This window comes from Pogoniulus pusillus, chromosome 41 (assembly GCF_015220805.1).
Source record: "Pogoniulus pusillus isolate bPogPus1 chromosome 41, bPogPus1.pri, whole genome shotgun sequence".
NCBI classification, from domain to species: Eukaryota; Metazoa; Chordata; class Aves; order Piciformes; family Lybiidae; genus Pogoniulus; species Pogoniulus pusillus.
The window spans coordinates 1,826,030-1,840,987 of record NC_087304.1 but is presented as its reverse complement, the minus strand read 5'-3'; the positions used below and the strand labels follow the sequence as shown (position 1 = coordinate 1,840,987).

The 14,958-nt window shown below is 52.1% G+C and overlaps 1 protein-coding gene across 8 annotated transcripts in view; it reads right to left on the bottom strand.

The window, feature by feature from the left end:
• The window catches only part of ARHGEF18 (Rho/Rac guanine nucleotide exchange factor 18), a 49,370-nt gene that overhangs the window by 4,827 nt on the left and 29,585 nt on the right, over positions 1-14,958 (bottom strand). For 7 of the 8 annotated variants that reach the window (XM_064175008.1, XM_064175005.1, XM_064175006.1 and 4 more), the window contains 16 exons: positions 14,765-14,905; positions 14,102-14,352; positions 13,323-13,448; positions 11,931-12,048; positions 10,392-10,640; positions 9,568-9,644; positions 7,642-7,820; positions 6,843-6,934; positions 6,361-6,546; positions 5,653-5,790; positions 4,590-4,711; positions 4,425-4,481; positions 4,130-4,177; positions 3,178-3,645; positions 2,245-2,572; positions 26-148 (listed from right to left, as the gene is read on the bottom strand). In XM_064175008.1, coding sequence (XP_064031078.1) covers positions 26-148; positions 2,245-2,572; positions 3,178-3,645; positions 4,130-4,177; positions 4,425-4,481; positions 4,590-4,711; positions 5,653-5,790; positions 6,361-6,546; positions 6,843-6,934; positions 7,642-7,820; positions 9,568-9,644; positions 10,392-10,640; positions 11,931-12,048; positions 13,323-13,448; positions 14,102-14,352; positions 14,765-14,905 — 2,703 coding nt within the window. The remainder of the gene's footprint in view (positions 1-25; positions 149-2,244; positions 2,573-3,177; positions 3,646-4,129; positions 4,178-4,424; positions 4,482-4,589; positions 4,712-5,652; positions 5,791-6,360; positions 6,547-6,842; positions 6,935-7,641; positions 7,821-9,567; positions 9,645-10,391; positions 10,641-11,930; positions 12,049-13,322; positions 13,449-14,101; positions 14,353-14,764; positions 14,906-14,958) is intronic. The other variant, XM_064175007.1, reaches the window with a different exon arrangement.

Sequence of the window (14,958 nt, the reverse complement as noted above, 5' to 3'; positions counted from 1 at the left end):
GGCACAGAGGCTGCTCTCCACGTACCTGGCTGGAATGCAGAGGCCTGGCTGCTTGGGAGGACAGGGCTTGCAGACCTCCTGCCCCTCAGCACAGCCTCCTCGCGTCCTGCCAGCCGGGGCGGGAGCAGCAGCTTCTGGTCAGCAGAGGCTGGGGAGAGGATTGGACAGGTGAGCGCTGCAGGACTTCCCAACCCCTGGCACCTCTGCATGTCCAAGGAAGCTGCTCCACCACAAAGGGCTGGCACTGATATGGCAGCCTACCGAAACTTTGGCTTCAGCTGCTCAGCCCACACAGACTCTCTCCCTCCAGTCTTTGGGGACTTCAGTTACTAGCAGCCTCCAGCAACCACAGACTGAAATCCTCACACTACAAAGCACAGCAGGGAACAAGAGCTGTGTCCCAGCATTCAAACAGCAGCAGTTACTGTGCTGCTTTTAACTTCTGAAAGCTGTGCTGAGCTTTCTGACTCTGCTTCCCATCTGTCTCCCAGCTGCTGGGCAGCAGAGCTTGCTGGCTCTGGTGCTGGGGCCTGGCAATTCACTCTGGAGCCTCTGGTGCACACTGATGACTACTCCCAATCTCACTGCCTGGGCTCTGCTACAGAAGGTCTTGTTCCATCCCCAGGTGGGCACAGCAAGCATGCATGCCACTAATGCTCAGGAGAGAACAGAGAGGAGGACATCTGTGTTTGAGCCCTCTCAGATCAGTCCCAACACAGCCCCATTTAGAGCATTTCCACTGCAGAGATCACAATGGAAGACCTGTTAAAAGACCCTTGAGGAGATGTGGTGTTAGGGCTTGATCTATGCTATCTAGCAGCATTTTGTGTTCAGGGTAAAAGGGTACTGAGGCTCCATTTCTGTGCAGAACCAGAAGTGAGTTTGCAGTTGAAGTGTAGGTAGGACGCAGAGGTTTTACAAGCTGCAAAAGCCTCTCCCCCTCCTCTCCCTTCCCTCAACAGGTTTGGCTTCAAGCCTGCTGCAGCATCAACTCAGTGATGGGCAAGGCTTCCAAGACTGAACCTTGTACAAAGCTAAAAAAGATCCCTTTGTAACTTCAAATGACAGCTCATGCTCCTCAGCTGGCAGGGAGGCTATTTTAAGTGGTGAAGAGAAATGTTTGTTGGGGTGTCTGTCCCTGGCAGAGATCACTGCTGTGCTACCCAGCAGTTAGCAGCAATTACAGCATGACAAGGACTCTATTTTTACTTGCTTCTATTTGTGACAACAGGAGCCCCTTTCAGCTCCACAACATGCATGAGATGTCAGCTCTGGCCTGGAAACCTGCATTTAGTGACTGCCTGGTGCTAAGGCAGGCGCCACATCCAGCGCCTGTGCAGCTCTGGGCTGCCAGTGGCAGCAGCCTCAGCACAGCTCACTCCAGCTGGGTTGGATTTTCCTGTTTTCCCTTAACCCTGCAGTTAAGCAAGAAGGTCTCAGACCCAGGGTTACAACCTCACCATTGTCCTAGTGAAAAAGAACCTGGGGGTGCTGGTCAACAGCCAACTGAACATGAGCCAGAGTGTGCCCAGGTGACCAAGAAGGCCACCAGCTTCCTGGCCTGGATCAGTAACAGTGTGGCTGGCACAACCAGGCCAGGGATCACTGCCCTGTACTTGGCACTGGTGAGGTCACAGCTCGAGGACTGGGTTCAGTTTTGGGCCTCTCACTCCAAGAAGGATGTTGAAGGGCTGCAGCAGGTCCAGAGAAGGGCAACAAAGCTGAGGAAAGGTCTGGAGAACAGGGCTTGGAATAGCAGCTGAGAGACCTGGGAGTGTTTAGCCTGGGTAAGAGAAGGCTGAGGAGAGACCCCAATGCTCTCTATAGCTCCCTGGAATGAGGCTGGAGCCAGGTTGGGTTTGGTCTCTTTTCCCAGGGAGCAAGTGATAGGGCAAGAGGGAACAGCTTCAAGCTGCACCAGGGGAGGTTTAGGTTAGACATTAGGGGAAACTTCTTCCCTGAAAGGGTTGTCAAGGCCTGGACCAGGCTGCCCATCCCTGGTGGTATTTCAAAGCCATGGAGATGTGGTGCTGAAGGTCATGGTTCAGCAGTGGGCTTGGTAGCATTTGGCTAAGGGTTGGACTCTTCTCCAGCCTAAACCATTCCATACTTCCATCATTCTACTTTCCTGTCTCTGTAGTGCACAGATCTCTGGGCTCCACAGGAGCAGCCAGAGGGCTTTTCAGCTGCAGTCCTGTCTCCTGTGATGCTCGCAGAGACCAGAAATGCCCTTCAAACACTCACCTGAGCTGTCTGTCCTGTGAGATGCTTTGTTCTTCCCACCTTTCTCTTTGCTTCCTTTTGTAAAGGTTGCCAACTTAGTGGGGATCTGCTGCTGGACTGCAGCTGGCTTCTGTATCTGGTTGGTGGCACTCAGGAGGTGAATGGGCACCTCGTTCTTCAGCGCCAGGGCCGGGCGGCTCTCCAGGCTGGCACTGTCCCTGCGAGCCAGCTCCGGCCGCTCCAGGAGCTCCAGCCCAGGCACACTCACCCTGACAGAGCCTTTCAGGGTAGGGAGGGATGGGTCTGTGCCCTCCCCGTTGAAGCTGACAGAGTGACTCAACACCTGGGTCTGTGTGAGGAAAAAGGCACCGAGTCAGATGGGCACTGTCCCCGCGGGCCCTGAGAGCACAGAGCACTTCCTAGGGACAGGCAGAACAGGTGGGATGAGCCCCAAAGCTTTCTGCCAAGCAGAAGGTAGAGCAAGACTAAATCCTGGGACACTGAAAAGCACCTCAGCAGCTCCAGACTGCTTAACCCTGCAGCTAGCAAAGGAACATAAAAACATGTGGTGGCAGGATGGGCATGGAGCAGCACTTTAGCAGCGCCAAATGAGCCCATGTGAGCAGACCCAAGTGCACATCTGGGAGGCCAAGACCTGTGTTTGAAGTCAGTGCAGCACAGCACAGCTGCTGCATCTCCTGCCTGCAGCAGGGCAGCTCCTGTGTGGAGAAATCCTCAGAGAGCCTCCTTCAGAAATCACCTCTGATAAGATGTGCTGACCCCTGAAGGCCTGGGTGGGCTCCCACAGCCACCGCTCATCTCTCTGACAGCTCCATCATCAGCTGCTTCAGATGATGGTTCAAGAGACCCACTAAGACATGGACACAGCTTGGTGCTGCCCAGGGGGTACCCTCCTTCAGGGACAAGCAGCTTAGCAGACACAAAGCTCCTCACCTGCCCCATGTCTGGGGAGAAGGTGCCCGACACCGTGTTGTGCTTCTTCAGCTTCCTGAGCTGGTCCAGCCGCTCCCTCTCCTTCTCCACGGCTCGCTGCGCTTCCCGCAGCCTCTCCAGGTCATGCTGGTAGGCTTCTCGCTGCTTCTCCAGCTCCTCCCTGTCCTGGGTCACCCTCTCCCACAGCTGCCGAGTCTCCTCTTCGCGCTCCTGCAGCCGAGCCTCGGTGCTTTCGAACTCCCTCTGCTGCCGGCTGCGCTCCCGCTCCAGGCGCTGCTGCTCCAGCTTCAGCTGCGCCTGCAGCTTCTGCAGGTTCATCAGCTCCTCCCGCTGCTTCTCGAAGTTCCGCTGCTTCTCCTGCTCCAGCAGCAGGTTGCCCCGCGTAGACTGCAGGCGGAACTGCTTCTCTCGGTCCAGCATGGTGGCTCGCTGCAGCTCGATGAAGCTGTCCTGCTGCGAGATCACCGCCTGCAGGGGCACAGCGATCAGCACGGGCACAGCTGCGCCGGAGGCAGCAGTGTCTGCCAGGTCAGACCAGAGCCGTCCCCAGGAGCAGCTCTACCTTCCAGTCCAGCACACTGCGACCCTAACCTCCCTGCATACACCACACAGGGCTCTGGACGACTGCAGCTGGATTCAGGTGTTAATTTTGCTTCAAAACTTGTGAATGGAAAAGGCTCCCGAGACCACCCAGCAAACCCCAAAAGAGGACACAGATGACACCTGAAGGATTACTTCAGACAAGGGATTTAACACTTCCTCCACAATCCCAGGCACAGGGCTTGTTTCCTCCACACTTGGGTCTTAGACTCAGCTTTAGGGGCCACTTCCCCTAAATATTCTCACTCCAGATGTAGGGGATATTGCCAAGGCAGCTCCTCTCTCCACACCCACATGAGTGTTATGACATTCAATGCCTACCAAACCTCTTGGATGACAAGCAGTGGCTTACCTGAAGCTTGAAGAGCAGCTGCAACAGTCTTTGTATCTTGTGGACAAGCTGGAGAGGGGAGGCAGAGGGAGGAAAGAAGACATTAGATAGCAGAACAGACCTTGTGTGCTTTCCTGCTTTCCTTTAGACCACTCTGGCACAGTGACACCAACACAGCCATGCTGGGGAGGCCAGAACTGGCCCCAGTGCTCCAGACATGGCCTTGGTGGGGCAGAGCAGAAGGGGAGCAGAACCTCCTTGACCTGCTGGTCGCAGTGGCCATTTGCCATCAGATCTAGCAGCAGAGGGAACCCACCTGAGACTCCACAGTGGGCTGAAAATCACTGCTATCATCCAGCCTTGTCAGATCACCCTGTAAAAGAGAGAAGAGGCACTTGTTGGGCAGTGACCTTGCTGTGCCCCAGTGTTATGAGGAGGAGCAGGAGAAGAGGCATTTAGAGCATGCAGGAGCCCAACATACAGTCTGAGATCCTTCCTCTGCATCAGAAGGGAGGTCATGGCACTGCACATCTGAACTCGCTGCAGGGCCTCTCCAGTCCCACTGTCTCTGGTCACCACCACTGTTCTTCCTAAAACTGCTACCTGAAAGGAGAATGGAGGGTGAGGAGCTCACAGCAGCACTGGGCCCGTGGAAATTCACTGCACAACACAGCAAGCACACAGCAAGCAGACAAAAAAGATGTGACTGTGAAGCTTGAACCAATATGCAACTGTGTGGCTCCTGCGTGCTGCTTGCAAGTGGAAGAGAAGACAACAGCAATGAGTAGGACTGCTCAGAGAAGTGTAGAAACCAGAGTGGGTTAAGATAACCAAGGCAGTTCAAGTGAGGCTATGCTAACTGAAGTGAAGCAGCCACAAAGTGGGCTTGAGAAGGGTTTGTCTGTGGCTGCCAGCAGGGCAAGGGCATACCATGGAGTACCCTGACAGAAACATCCTGCTCACAGCTGTGTGGAAGGAGGCAGCAGGAGACGCAGCCCACACTAAAGTACCTACAGCACAACAGACACACAGGGACAGCAGGAAGCATTCCAGAGGTGAACAATCAGTGAAGCAAGCACTGGAGCTGGACAGGATCTTGCACTGCCACTGCTGTCATCAATTAATGCCTCATCTGTGCCATGATTTGTTTTATCCAGGGCTAAGAGTGACTGTGCAGATCACAAGAAAGCAGAAGAAAGTTTTCATAAAAGCAGCAGCTGAATTCAGACCTCTCAGGTTTGCAGCTAGAGCTTCTTTTTCCTTTTTTTGTCTCAGCAAAACTACAACTCTGTGTGAAATTGTACTCAGAGAGCATGGGCAATGGCCTCAGCACCCAGAGCCCTCCTCTGCTCTCTAATGTTGGCATCAGAAGCAAAAGATGCCAAGTGCTGATACTATGTACTAGAGAGATCCTCCTCTTGGAGCCTGGTGAAGGTTCCTGACAGCAGGCCCTCACCTGACCCAATGTTCTCAGCTCATTCTCTGCAGAGCAGCACAGCAAGGAGCCAAGAATGCCAGGAGATGCTAAATGGGCCCCTTCTTACTTTTGTGTGAGACCAGGGGGCTGCTGTCATATCCTCCAAAGGTCTCTGCTCTCTTGGGGAATGCCGAGTCAGAGCCATCCTCAGGCTGAGAGGATCCACTGCCGAAGTGAGTGAAGATGAGGTTCTGGAGGTTTTCAGCTAGGGAAGAGGAGAACCTGTCACAAACAGCCATGTCCGTGCAGCCAGACAGAAGCCTCATGCCAACAAGGTTAAAAGAAGGTTTCAACTATCACATCCACTGACAGACTGGGTAGCTGCAGAGGTTTCCTGCAGTGCAGGTGCATCTTCCCTCACACCTAGCATGCCAAACAAGCTCACATGGAGAAGACATCTTTCTTGGCTGCAGGTCAGGTAAAAAGCATTTGCTTTTGGTTTGGTTTTTATCCCAAGACCAGAGCTGATGTTTGTGTTATTTTGTTTCTAACTCTGCTCTCTGGGCAGGCCATTTTCATGTAGAACCCTCAGATCATGGCACAGGTCAGGGTTCTGTCAGCAGAGCTCTCGGTAACGCAGCTGAGCAGACACATCCTAAGGTGCCACAAGCTGCAGAGAAGGTTCTCCATGAAAAAAACACAGATGCCTTTTCCTTGCCTTTCAGACTGGTTCTGGGAGGCAGCCTGAGCAGTTTGCCATCAAAGTATGATGCTACCATGGGAAGATTTCCAGGCCCTGTGCTTGCCCCAGCGCCGTGCCTGAGCCGTGCGTTACCTTCTGTCACCGCGGACCTCAGAATGGCCTCTCCCTGCTGCTCTGAGATGTCCCCCCGGAGGAGCAGCCTCGCTCGAGACCCTTGGGGCTGGTCTTCAAACCCATTCATTTCAGACATCTCCAGGTAAATCTGTTGCTTCTCAGTCAGACTCTGCAGAATCAGCTCATCCTTCATGTTCAGACGCTCTGAAGGAAGAAAGAAGCTGAGTTCTCCTCCCTGATCACTGCCAGGGCAGCAGGCGCAGCTTGGCACTCAGCTCTGCACTGCACTGGTCAGAGCATCAAACACAGAGATAATGAACAGCTGAGGGCAAACTCGTGGAGCATGCAAAGCTTATTAGACTTCACTGCACTTTGCTTCTGTATAGTCCTGCACTACCTTGAAAGGGCTGATGAAGGAGAAACTCGGTCAGCTCAGGTGGTAGAGAGCCATAAATCAGAACGATGCTGAGGAGCAGCCTGTGGAATATCAAAGTCATTACCTTGGAATTCCTTCAGCTTAGCAGCTCGTGCCTCAGCCAGCCTCCTCTCTGCCTCAGGCTCTGCAAATGTGCCTCCTTCTTCATCAGGACAGCTGGGGAAAGGGAGAGGAGACCAGAAAAGTGAAAATCATAGAATCATAGAACGTCAGGGGCAGGAAGGGACCTCCAAAGCTCATCCAGTCCACTCCCCCCAGCCAGAGCAGGAGCACTCAGAGCAGATCACACAGGAACACATCCAGGCAGGTTCTGAATATCTCCAGAGAGGGAGACTCCACAACCCCTCTGGGCAGCCTGTGCCAGGGTTCTGTCACCCTCTCAGGGTAAAAAATTCTGCTCATGTTTAAATGAAACTTCCTCTGCCTTAGCTCCTTGTGCTGTCACGAGGCATCACCCAGCAGAGCCTGGCTCCAGCCTCCTGGCACTCATCCTTTACATATTTATAAACACTGATGAGGTCAATGTTTATAAATATGTGAATCTCAGGATTCAACCCAAAGCCTTTGCCTAGCCTGTGGTTCATCTTCTGTGTCCACCTTCTCCCTGATCCATAGCTCTGCCGCACTTGGCAGCAGTGAACCATCATTTATTTTACCCCAAAGCAGAATAAAGTCTTTGGCTGGTTTTACTGCATCTTTAAGAGTGGCTTCTTCCCAGTGAACACAGAACTGCACACCTCAGGCTTCTGAAGAAAGCCAAAGCACAGCCAAATGTGTTTGTGCAGTGAATTCACATCTGTGAGGCCTGCAAAGGGCAGAGTGAGGAGCGAGGCCCCAGAGCCTCCCCCTCACTCCCCACTCACCTCTCCACCGCTCGGCGGATGTGAGCCATCCAGGAGTTCCTCTCCTCTTTGGAGCTTGTGTGAATTTCATACATTTCTGGTCCTTTTAAGGAAGCACTGATTAGGAACATGGCCTTTTCCTCATTAGCTACCTCTCTCACAATCAGCTTTTGCAAGGAGATAACTGGAGGCTTAGAGTCCTGCAAAACAAAATGTCCTTCATTGAGCTATGCAGGATGGGTCTTAGGGTTTGTGGTTCCTCACTCCCACATCTCCCTACTCCCACTGTCACCAGGAGCCACAACATCTCCACATGGTAAGGTTACTGCTGCACCCTCTTGACATGGCACTGCTAACACTGTCCTTTGTCACTCCTGAACCACAGATCAAAGCAAGAATGTACATTTCACAGCCAAGAGCTCTTGGCTCCTGATGATTACTAAAGGATGTCAACATTCCAACACCTGAGGATTCCCACTGGGTCCCAGAAGTGTGCAGGCTCCTTAAGTGTGCTTATAAAGAGCCATAACTAAATTGTGAGTAAGAAAGCAGAGCCCTTCAGAAGTGAAGTGAAAGAGGAGAACAGAAGGAAGTGTTAGAGCTCCAAGTTGGCAAGTTAGCTACAACAGGAATGAAAACACAACCCCGAGGTGCCAGGGAGGTCAGTCAGGCCCTGCGAGCAACAAAAGCAGGTGGCAGTGTGTTGCATACCAAAGGATCAGCTGCATTAGCTGGCAGTTTCTGCAAGGAGAGCAGGGATATCAGTTACTGAAACCCCATCCATGCTGCACACAGCACAGCTCTAGGGTATAGAGCCTGGAAAGATCCTCCCCAGAAGCAAGCTGCTCTTTGTAACTGCTGAGCACCCACAGCCTAATGCAGAGTGACACTGAGAGCCCCAAACTATGGGGCAGAGCTCAGCAGCACCAGCTTCTGCCAGCTACTGTGCTGCAATTCAAGCCATGCACAGAGGTCACTGCAAGGCACAGCTGAAGGGAGGCACAGCTGAGGCTCTCTGTGCCCCTCTGTGAACTTGCTCTTCTGCTCATGGCTCAGCTGTGCTTTGGGCAGAATCAGTCTGTCAGAGTTAATGGCATAAAAGGGGCTGCTGTTCCATGCTCTTCAAGAGGAGAAGCTTCCAGCCATGCTGACTGGTGGCAGCAGCCTCATCCTGTGCATTAGAAGGGCAATTTGAAAAGCAGTCACCAAAATGGCTTTGGCCATTAGCATGCAGCTCTAATGGGAATGTCTTGGAAAATAAAACATCCAAGAAAAGAATTAGACAAGAAAGCCTCTCTGGTACTGCTTCTCTTATGGCCACAACTGGACTAGATGAGGACAAAGTGTCCAGAGGGAACTGCTCTGAGGATACCTGTGGAGATGGCCTAGAACAGCAAGCGGCTTTGTGGAGCACTCCACAGTGCTGCTGCTCACTGCACCTGCTGCTGGAAAGTTCTTTGCCCTCAGTCTTAGGCTACTGTGACCCAGGTTACCACATCCCTACTTGAATTTAAGGATGTGGCAGCCTTCCCCTTCCCATTAACAAAGAGAACAGATCACGCTTGCCAAGGGCTTCCAAAGCACTGCTCCAGCTTGTGCAAAGAGCAGCCTCAGAAAGTCAGTGCAAGGGAAAGTCACAACAGAAGGAAAGGAGAAGCAGGGACCCTCAGAACACACTTGGGACAGCAGAAAACCAGAGGAGATGTGGAAGCTAGAACTGGCTGATGGAAGGGAGCTCCATTTTGCCCTAGGAGGCAGTGGGAGGGATTCAACAAGGGTCTGAACTACCTCAGGAAAAGTGATTCTGTGCTAGGTTTAGTAACTTGATGCTCATTCTGAACCTACCCTAACAAGAATCTATCATCTCCAGCTGGATTCCTTCTGCAGTTCCTGCCACTTTCATAAACACTCTCTGTGAATGGATGAAACCAGAAGAAGAACACCTACCACTGATGCAAATGTGTATTTTTGGTCCTTCTCTTGCAAAAGCAGCAGTACATCATTTAACAGGACTGCCAGGATATCTAAACAGAGACAAAAAGAAGACTTTTGAAACACAAGGATTAGTCCAGACTGAAAAAAACAAACCACTTGGCTTAAACTTCCTGTGGGTCAGGGCACAGCACATCAAAATCTGCACTACTGGGTCTGCTACTGCCTTCCACCTGGGCTGTCCACAGGCAGGTTGCAGCAGTGCACAACCAGCACAACCCAAACAGAGGCATCCTGCACTCTGGCTCCAGCACCCAGAAGGGAACATTTCCTCCCCCAGCAGCAGATCCTTCTGGAAGGGCTGCATGTGATGTGTCATTGAAGCTTCTGCTCAAGCAGCTGGGCAATGAAGCTGTTAAACCATTCACTGATGGGCACTGTTTGATTTTCTGGCCAAGGAGACATGCTGCAGAGGGAAGGTGTCACACAATCGTTCAAAGTGTGAAGCAGAGCTCGCACAAGATAATGCTTTCCACAGGAGACTGAGGCAGGGTGACTCAAAGCTTTGTCATCTACCTAAAGACCTCCCTCTTGAATTGGAAAGCAGCTCAGCCAGATAACAAGCACACAGCATAAGGAACTTATCATGCAGCACTATAGAGAGGCTTATTGGACAAGCCAGGAATAGAACAAGTGCTATTTCCTCCAATATCCCATAAACACCAGGTTACTGCAGCTTATTTTATACCCAATCGATCAGGAATAAGCAGCTGCTAAAAGCAATGTGTAAAACAAGATGTCTGCTCTCCTGGCTCTGCTTTCCCCTCGAGGCCCTTCACCTTTGAGCCTCCCCGAGGCAGCTTTCCAGTAGAGCATCCCATCCAGCAGCAGCCTCCTCCGCCCCATGTCGTCCTTGCGGAACAGGAGGCCGTTCTTGCACTTGCCGGAGGACTTCAGCTCCATCCTGTGCATGATCTCACGCAGCCGCTGCCCCTTCTCGCACTCGTTCACCATGGCATCCACGTGGCTGATGGTGTCCTTGATCAGAGCCAGGGCCTGGCTCAGCTCCTCGTAATCCTTGGTGCCAGCTAGGAGAGAAGAGCAGCCAGTCACACCTCCGCCTGCGCAGCGCGAGCCCTGAGCGCCCGGGCACAACTTAGGGGAGGGTTTGTGATGGGTTAGAGCAGATCCCTCCCCCAGCAGAGTACATTCACTACAACTCAGAGGTGGGAAAGTCAGAAGAAATGAAATATTGAAGCTGGAAAAAAAATACACTAACAGTGTAAGGAGAATAAACTACTACAGAACATAGAATCAAGCAGGTTGGAAGAGACCTCCAAGCTCATCCAGTCCAACCTAGCACCCAGCCCTATCCAGTCAACCAGACCATGGCACTAAGTGCCTCATCCAGGCTTTTCTTGAAGACCTCAAGGGACCGTGCCTCCACCACCTCCCTGGGCAGCCCATTCCAATGCCAATCACTCTCTCTGTGAAGAACTTCCTCCTAACATCCAGCCTACACCTACCCCAGCACAACTTGAGACTGTGTCCCCTTGTTCTGGGAGAAGAGGCCAACCCCACATAGTAACCTTAAAGAAGATGTGGATGGGGTCAAGCAGTGGCAAGACAGCAGCAGGCACAGCAGAAGCAGCAAAGGGGCAGATTCAAGCTGTGCTTCCAGATAGAAAGCTTTTGATGCTCCAATTAAATTGCAATTACTTAGCCATTGCTGCCATTTTATGGCCTGTCTTTGGAATGTTCACCTCTGCTCTCAGTCTCCAATACTCTTCCACTTCTACGTTTCACTGTTCCATACTTTTTCAATGTCTGAGCTAGAAATCAGCTCAAACAGCCACAGGGTTCCACACCAAACAGCATCTGCTGAGAGCTTGTGGCTACAAGGGGAAGCAAACATCCTGCAGCTCTCAGCCTCCACTGAGCTGTGACAGCTTCAGCTCCTGTGGTTTGATGGCTGCAGACTTGAAACTGAACTCTGCTCCTGACCCTCTGCTGAGGTGAGGCTGATCTGGATCCACATCTAAAATCAGTGAATTGTTTCAGGTACAGGCTGCTCAGGGAGGTGGGGGAGCAAGGACATGGCACTTGGGGACATGGTTTAATGGCCATGGTGGTGCTGGGTCAGCTGTTGGACTCGATGATCTTAGAGGGCTTTTCCAGCCCAAACCATTCTGTGATTCTATGAAGATGGAGTCCAGCCATTATCCAGAACAGCATCTTCAGCTAACCAAGGGGTGAGGAAGCAGGAACAAGGCAGCACCAGCCTGTCCCTTCCTGTTTGAGGGAAGAACATGGAAAACATGGCAGAAAAAGGATCAGCAGCCAACTGGGAAGCTTCCAGGACAGGATCCCCAACCCACCTTCTGTGTTCTGAAGGATCCTCTCCACCAGCACCGGGTACTTGGTGATGCGCTGGGTCACCAGGAGGATGCACTCCTGCACCCCCAATCTCCTCACGATGGAGCAGTTGCCAATTTTCTAGAAGACAGGAGGGACTCATCACACCCAGGGCACAGTTTGCTCTGCTGACTCCCCCACACCCCCACCAGGCCTTTTCTGTTTCAAAACATTCCCATGCCATTGAGCACAGCAGCACACAGCTACCTGCGCTCATCACTGAAGGGAGCCTCCTGGTAACATCACAGAAATTGCTCTTACTGCTGGAAAATCTTTCAGGTGTTATTTTCAACCACCCCTAACTGCAGCAGTTGAGTAAATCCAGAGCCAAGCAGAGCAAGCTCCAACTCTGTATGCCTATTTGCTGATTGCTTTTTGGAACAGGATCAGTCCTTAGATAGAAAAGTGTCTTTTGAAAACCAGATCTCAGCACCTAGCAGCCAGGGGAGGTCACTGATGAATAAATTGTTTCTTTCATCCCTGTGTGTTTCCCAGTGAGCTGCCCTACAGGGGGGCCATGTTCCTGTTTAAAAAGGGGAGACTGGAAAGCATCTGAATCCCTTTGCAGGGATGGCACAACCCTGCCAGCAGACCCTTCCTTCCAAGCACAGAGGCTGAACTCTGGTTCAGCTCTTTCTTGGAGAGCAAAGAGCTCTCAGCTGCACAGACTCCTCACTGAGAGGAGCTGCAAGGGCAGAGCTGTGCTGAGAGGTTCACACAGGATCACTTACTGAGGGCTGGAAACAAGGCTCAGGGCTGTGCTATGCCAGCCCAGACTCGGGTTACAGCCTCCCGCTGCCTCCTCAGCCCTCCCTACCAGCTGCACGTTAGAGCATGCAGCAGATCAGCAAAGCAGCCCTGGAGCCATCCTGGGTTTGGAAAGGTGGCACAGTGGGGCAAAACTTGCTTAAAGTCAGCTGATTTGCCTGCAGCAGTCCAGCAGCAGCAGTTAGCATTGATTTCATCTATCACCAAGGCAGTTTCCAGAGATGGCCACACAACAGAGCAGTGACAGAGCCATGAAGAGACCAAACACTCTGGCCCCCACTCCTCTGTGCCCTTGAGAGCCTGCCCCACACTGAGGACATAATTACAGGATCACAGGATATCAGGGGTTGGAAGGGACCCAGGGAGATCATTGAGTCACCACCTGCTAAGGATGGATTTGTGTCCCAGCACCTCCAGAAATCTACACCACAAGAAGCTAACAACTCACCACAGGGTGAGGATGTGCCCCACACCTGCTCAAACTGCAGAGATCTCCAAGTGCAAAACAAAACCTAAAGCAGCCCAGAGTGTTCTATTCCCTCAGTCACAGCCCCAGGATGGATGGGAGGCTTCAGGTTCTTGTTTACCTTTATTAAGTTTTGGAACTTCTTATTGCTTTGGAGCAGGTCTTTGTAGTGGCTGACAGCCTCGTTGTGTCCACAGCAGAACACTGCATATCTCTCCTTCATTCTCTCCCCATTTTCACCTGAAAACTGATTTGAAACAGCAGAATGAGAGCCAAGAATCATTAAGGGGAAATCCTCTCCCCCTGCCAGACACAGGCTGAACTGAGTTCTGAGGCACTGCTCTAACACTGCAATTCCTTCTGCACCGGTGATGAGAGCCTTCTGCAGTATGACACCTGAGAGCCTGCAGCACCACCAGACAAGCAAACCCTGACAGCTGTCCTAGAGAAGGTTTCTGGGCCTCTGCACTTAAAAAGGCTGAAGAGTCTGAAAGTGAAGAGCAAAAAATGGTCACAAGAAAGGAAACTGTTGCTCGCACTGCACAGCGGAAAGGTGCTGAAGCTGTCTGGAGCTCAAAGGACCTGTACTGCATTTTCAGAAGGTCAGAACCAAGCAGCTCAGCACTAAACAAGAGAGCCACCTGGCTTTGGTGTAGAGTGGACACCAGCAGTGTCTGAGTTTACTTTCTGGAGCAGAACACCTGAATCAAGCCATCTGCAGCAGCACATCCCATAGCATGCCCCAAGCCCATGCACCGTCAGTGCCATGGCAGCTGAGAGCAGCTGTGCTCCCGCACTGCACTGCTGCTCTTGAAGCCAGTGTTCAGCCAACCCTGACACAGCTTCCAGCCTGTCAGTGATTTCTGAGTGCCACCAGCACTGGTAGGTTTGGATTCACACCTGCTTTACCAGGAGGTCACCAATGTTCTGGATGATGTAATTTCGATCACTGCCTTCTTCCAAGGACTCCTTCCGCCGCTCCTTCAGCTGGAGCAGGAACTGCCCATGCATCTCCAGCAGCTCATCCACACAAGGGAAGAGCTTGTTGATGACTGCCTGTGGGAACTGCAGCTCCTCTCTCATGGCTTTGGAGTACACCTTCAGCATTATTTTCAGTGTCCTAACATGGTGCATTTCAGTCTGCATTAGCTCTGGGCAAGGGGAGATAGAAACATCAGAAATCATTTATGTGCTGCGAGCTGTCAAAGAGCAGCTCCAAAAGCCACCACCCTTTGCACCACCTTGTTCTCCATCACCGTCTCTGCATCCCTGACATGGAGCTCCCCACCTTGCCTTGCTAATCTTCCAGGTCAGTAGTTACTGCCCCTGCTCATTCAACCACATCTCCCAGCTGCAGCCGAGCTGCTGCCCAGTTGTGCCGCCAGGCTGTGCAGCTTCAGGCGCACTGCAAACTGGGCTGCTTCCAGCCTCTAACAGGTGACTCAGGCACACCGAGGCAGGGGCTGGAATTTTCACCTCCATTTTACTGTTCAGGCAGAAGTTTCACACCCAGAAGAAGCAGCAGCAACCAGAACAAGGTGCAGGAATTCCAAATGCTCTTACCATAGATGACATCCTGCCTTTTGATCATGTCTCTCCTTTGCCTTTTCACATAGGACTGCTCCACTGCAACACTCCAAGACTCTGCCTCAAACTCATGAGCATCTGTTTCTATTTCACTCCGGAGGGACACAGAATATGCATCTAGACCAAAAGCACACTCAGTTACTTTTCCATCATTTCCCACCTCATCCCTC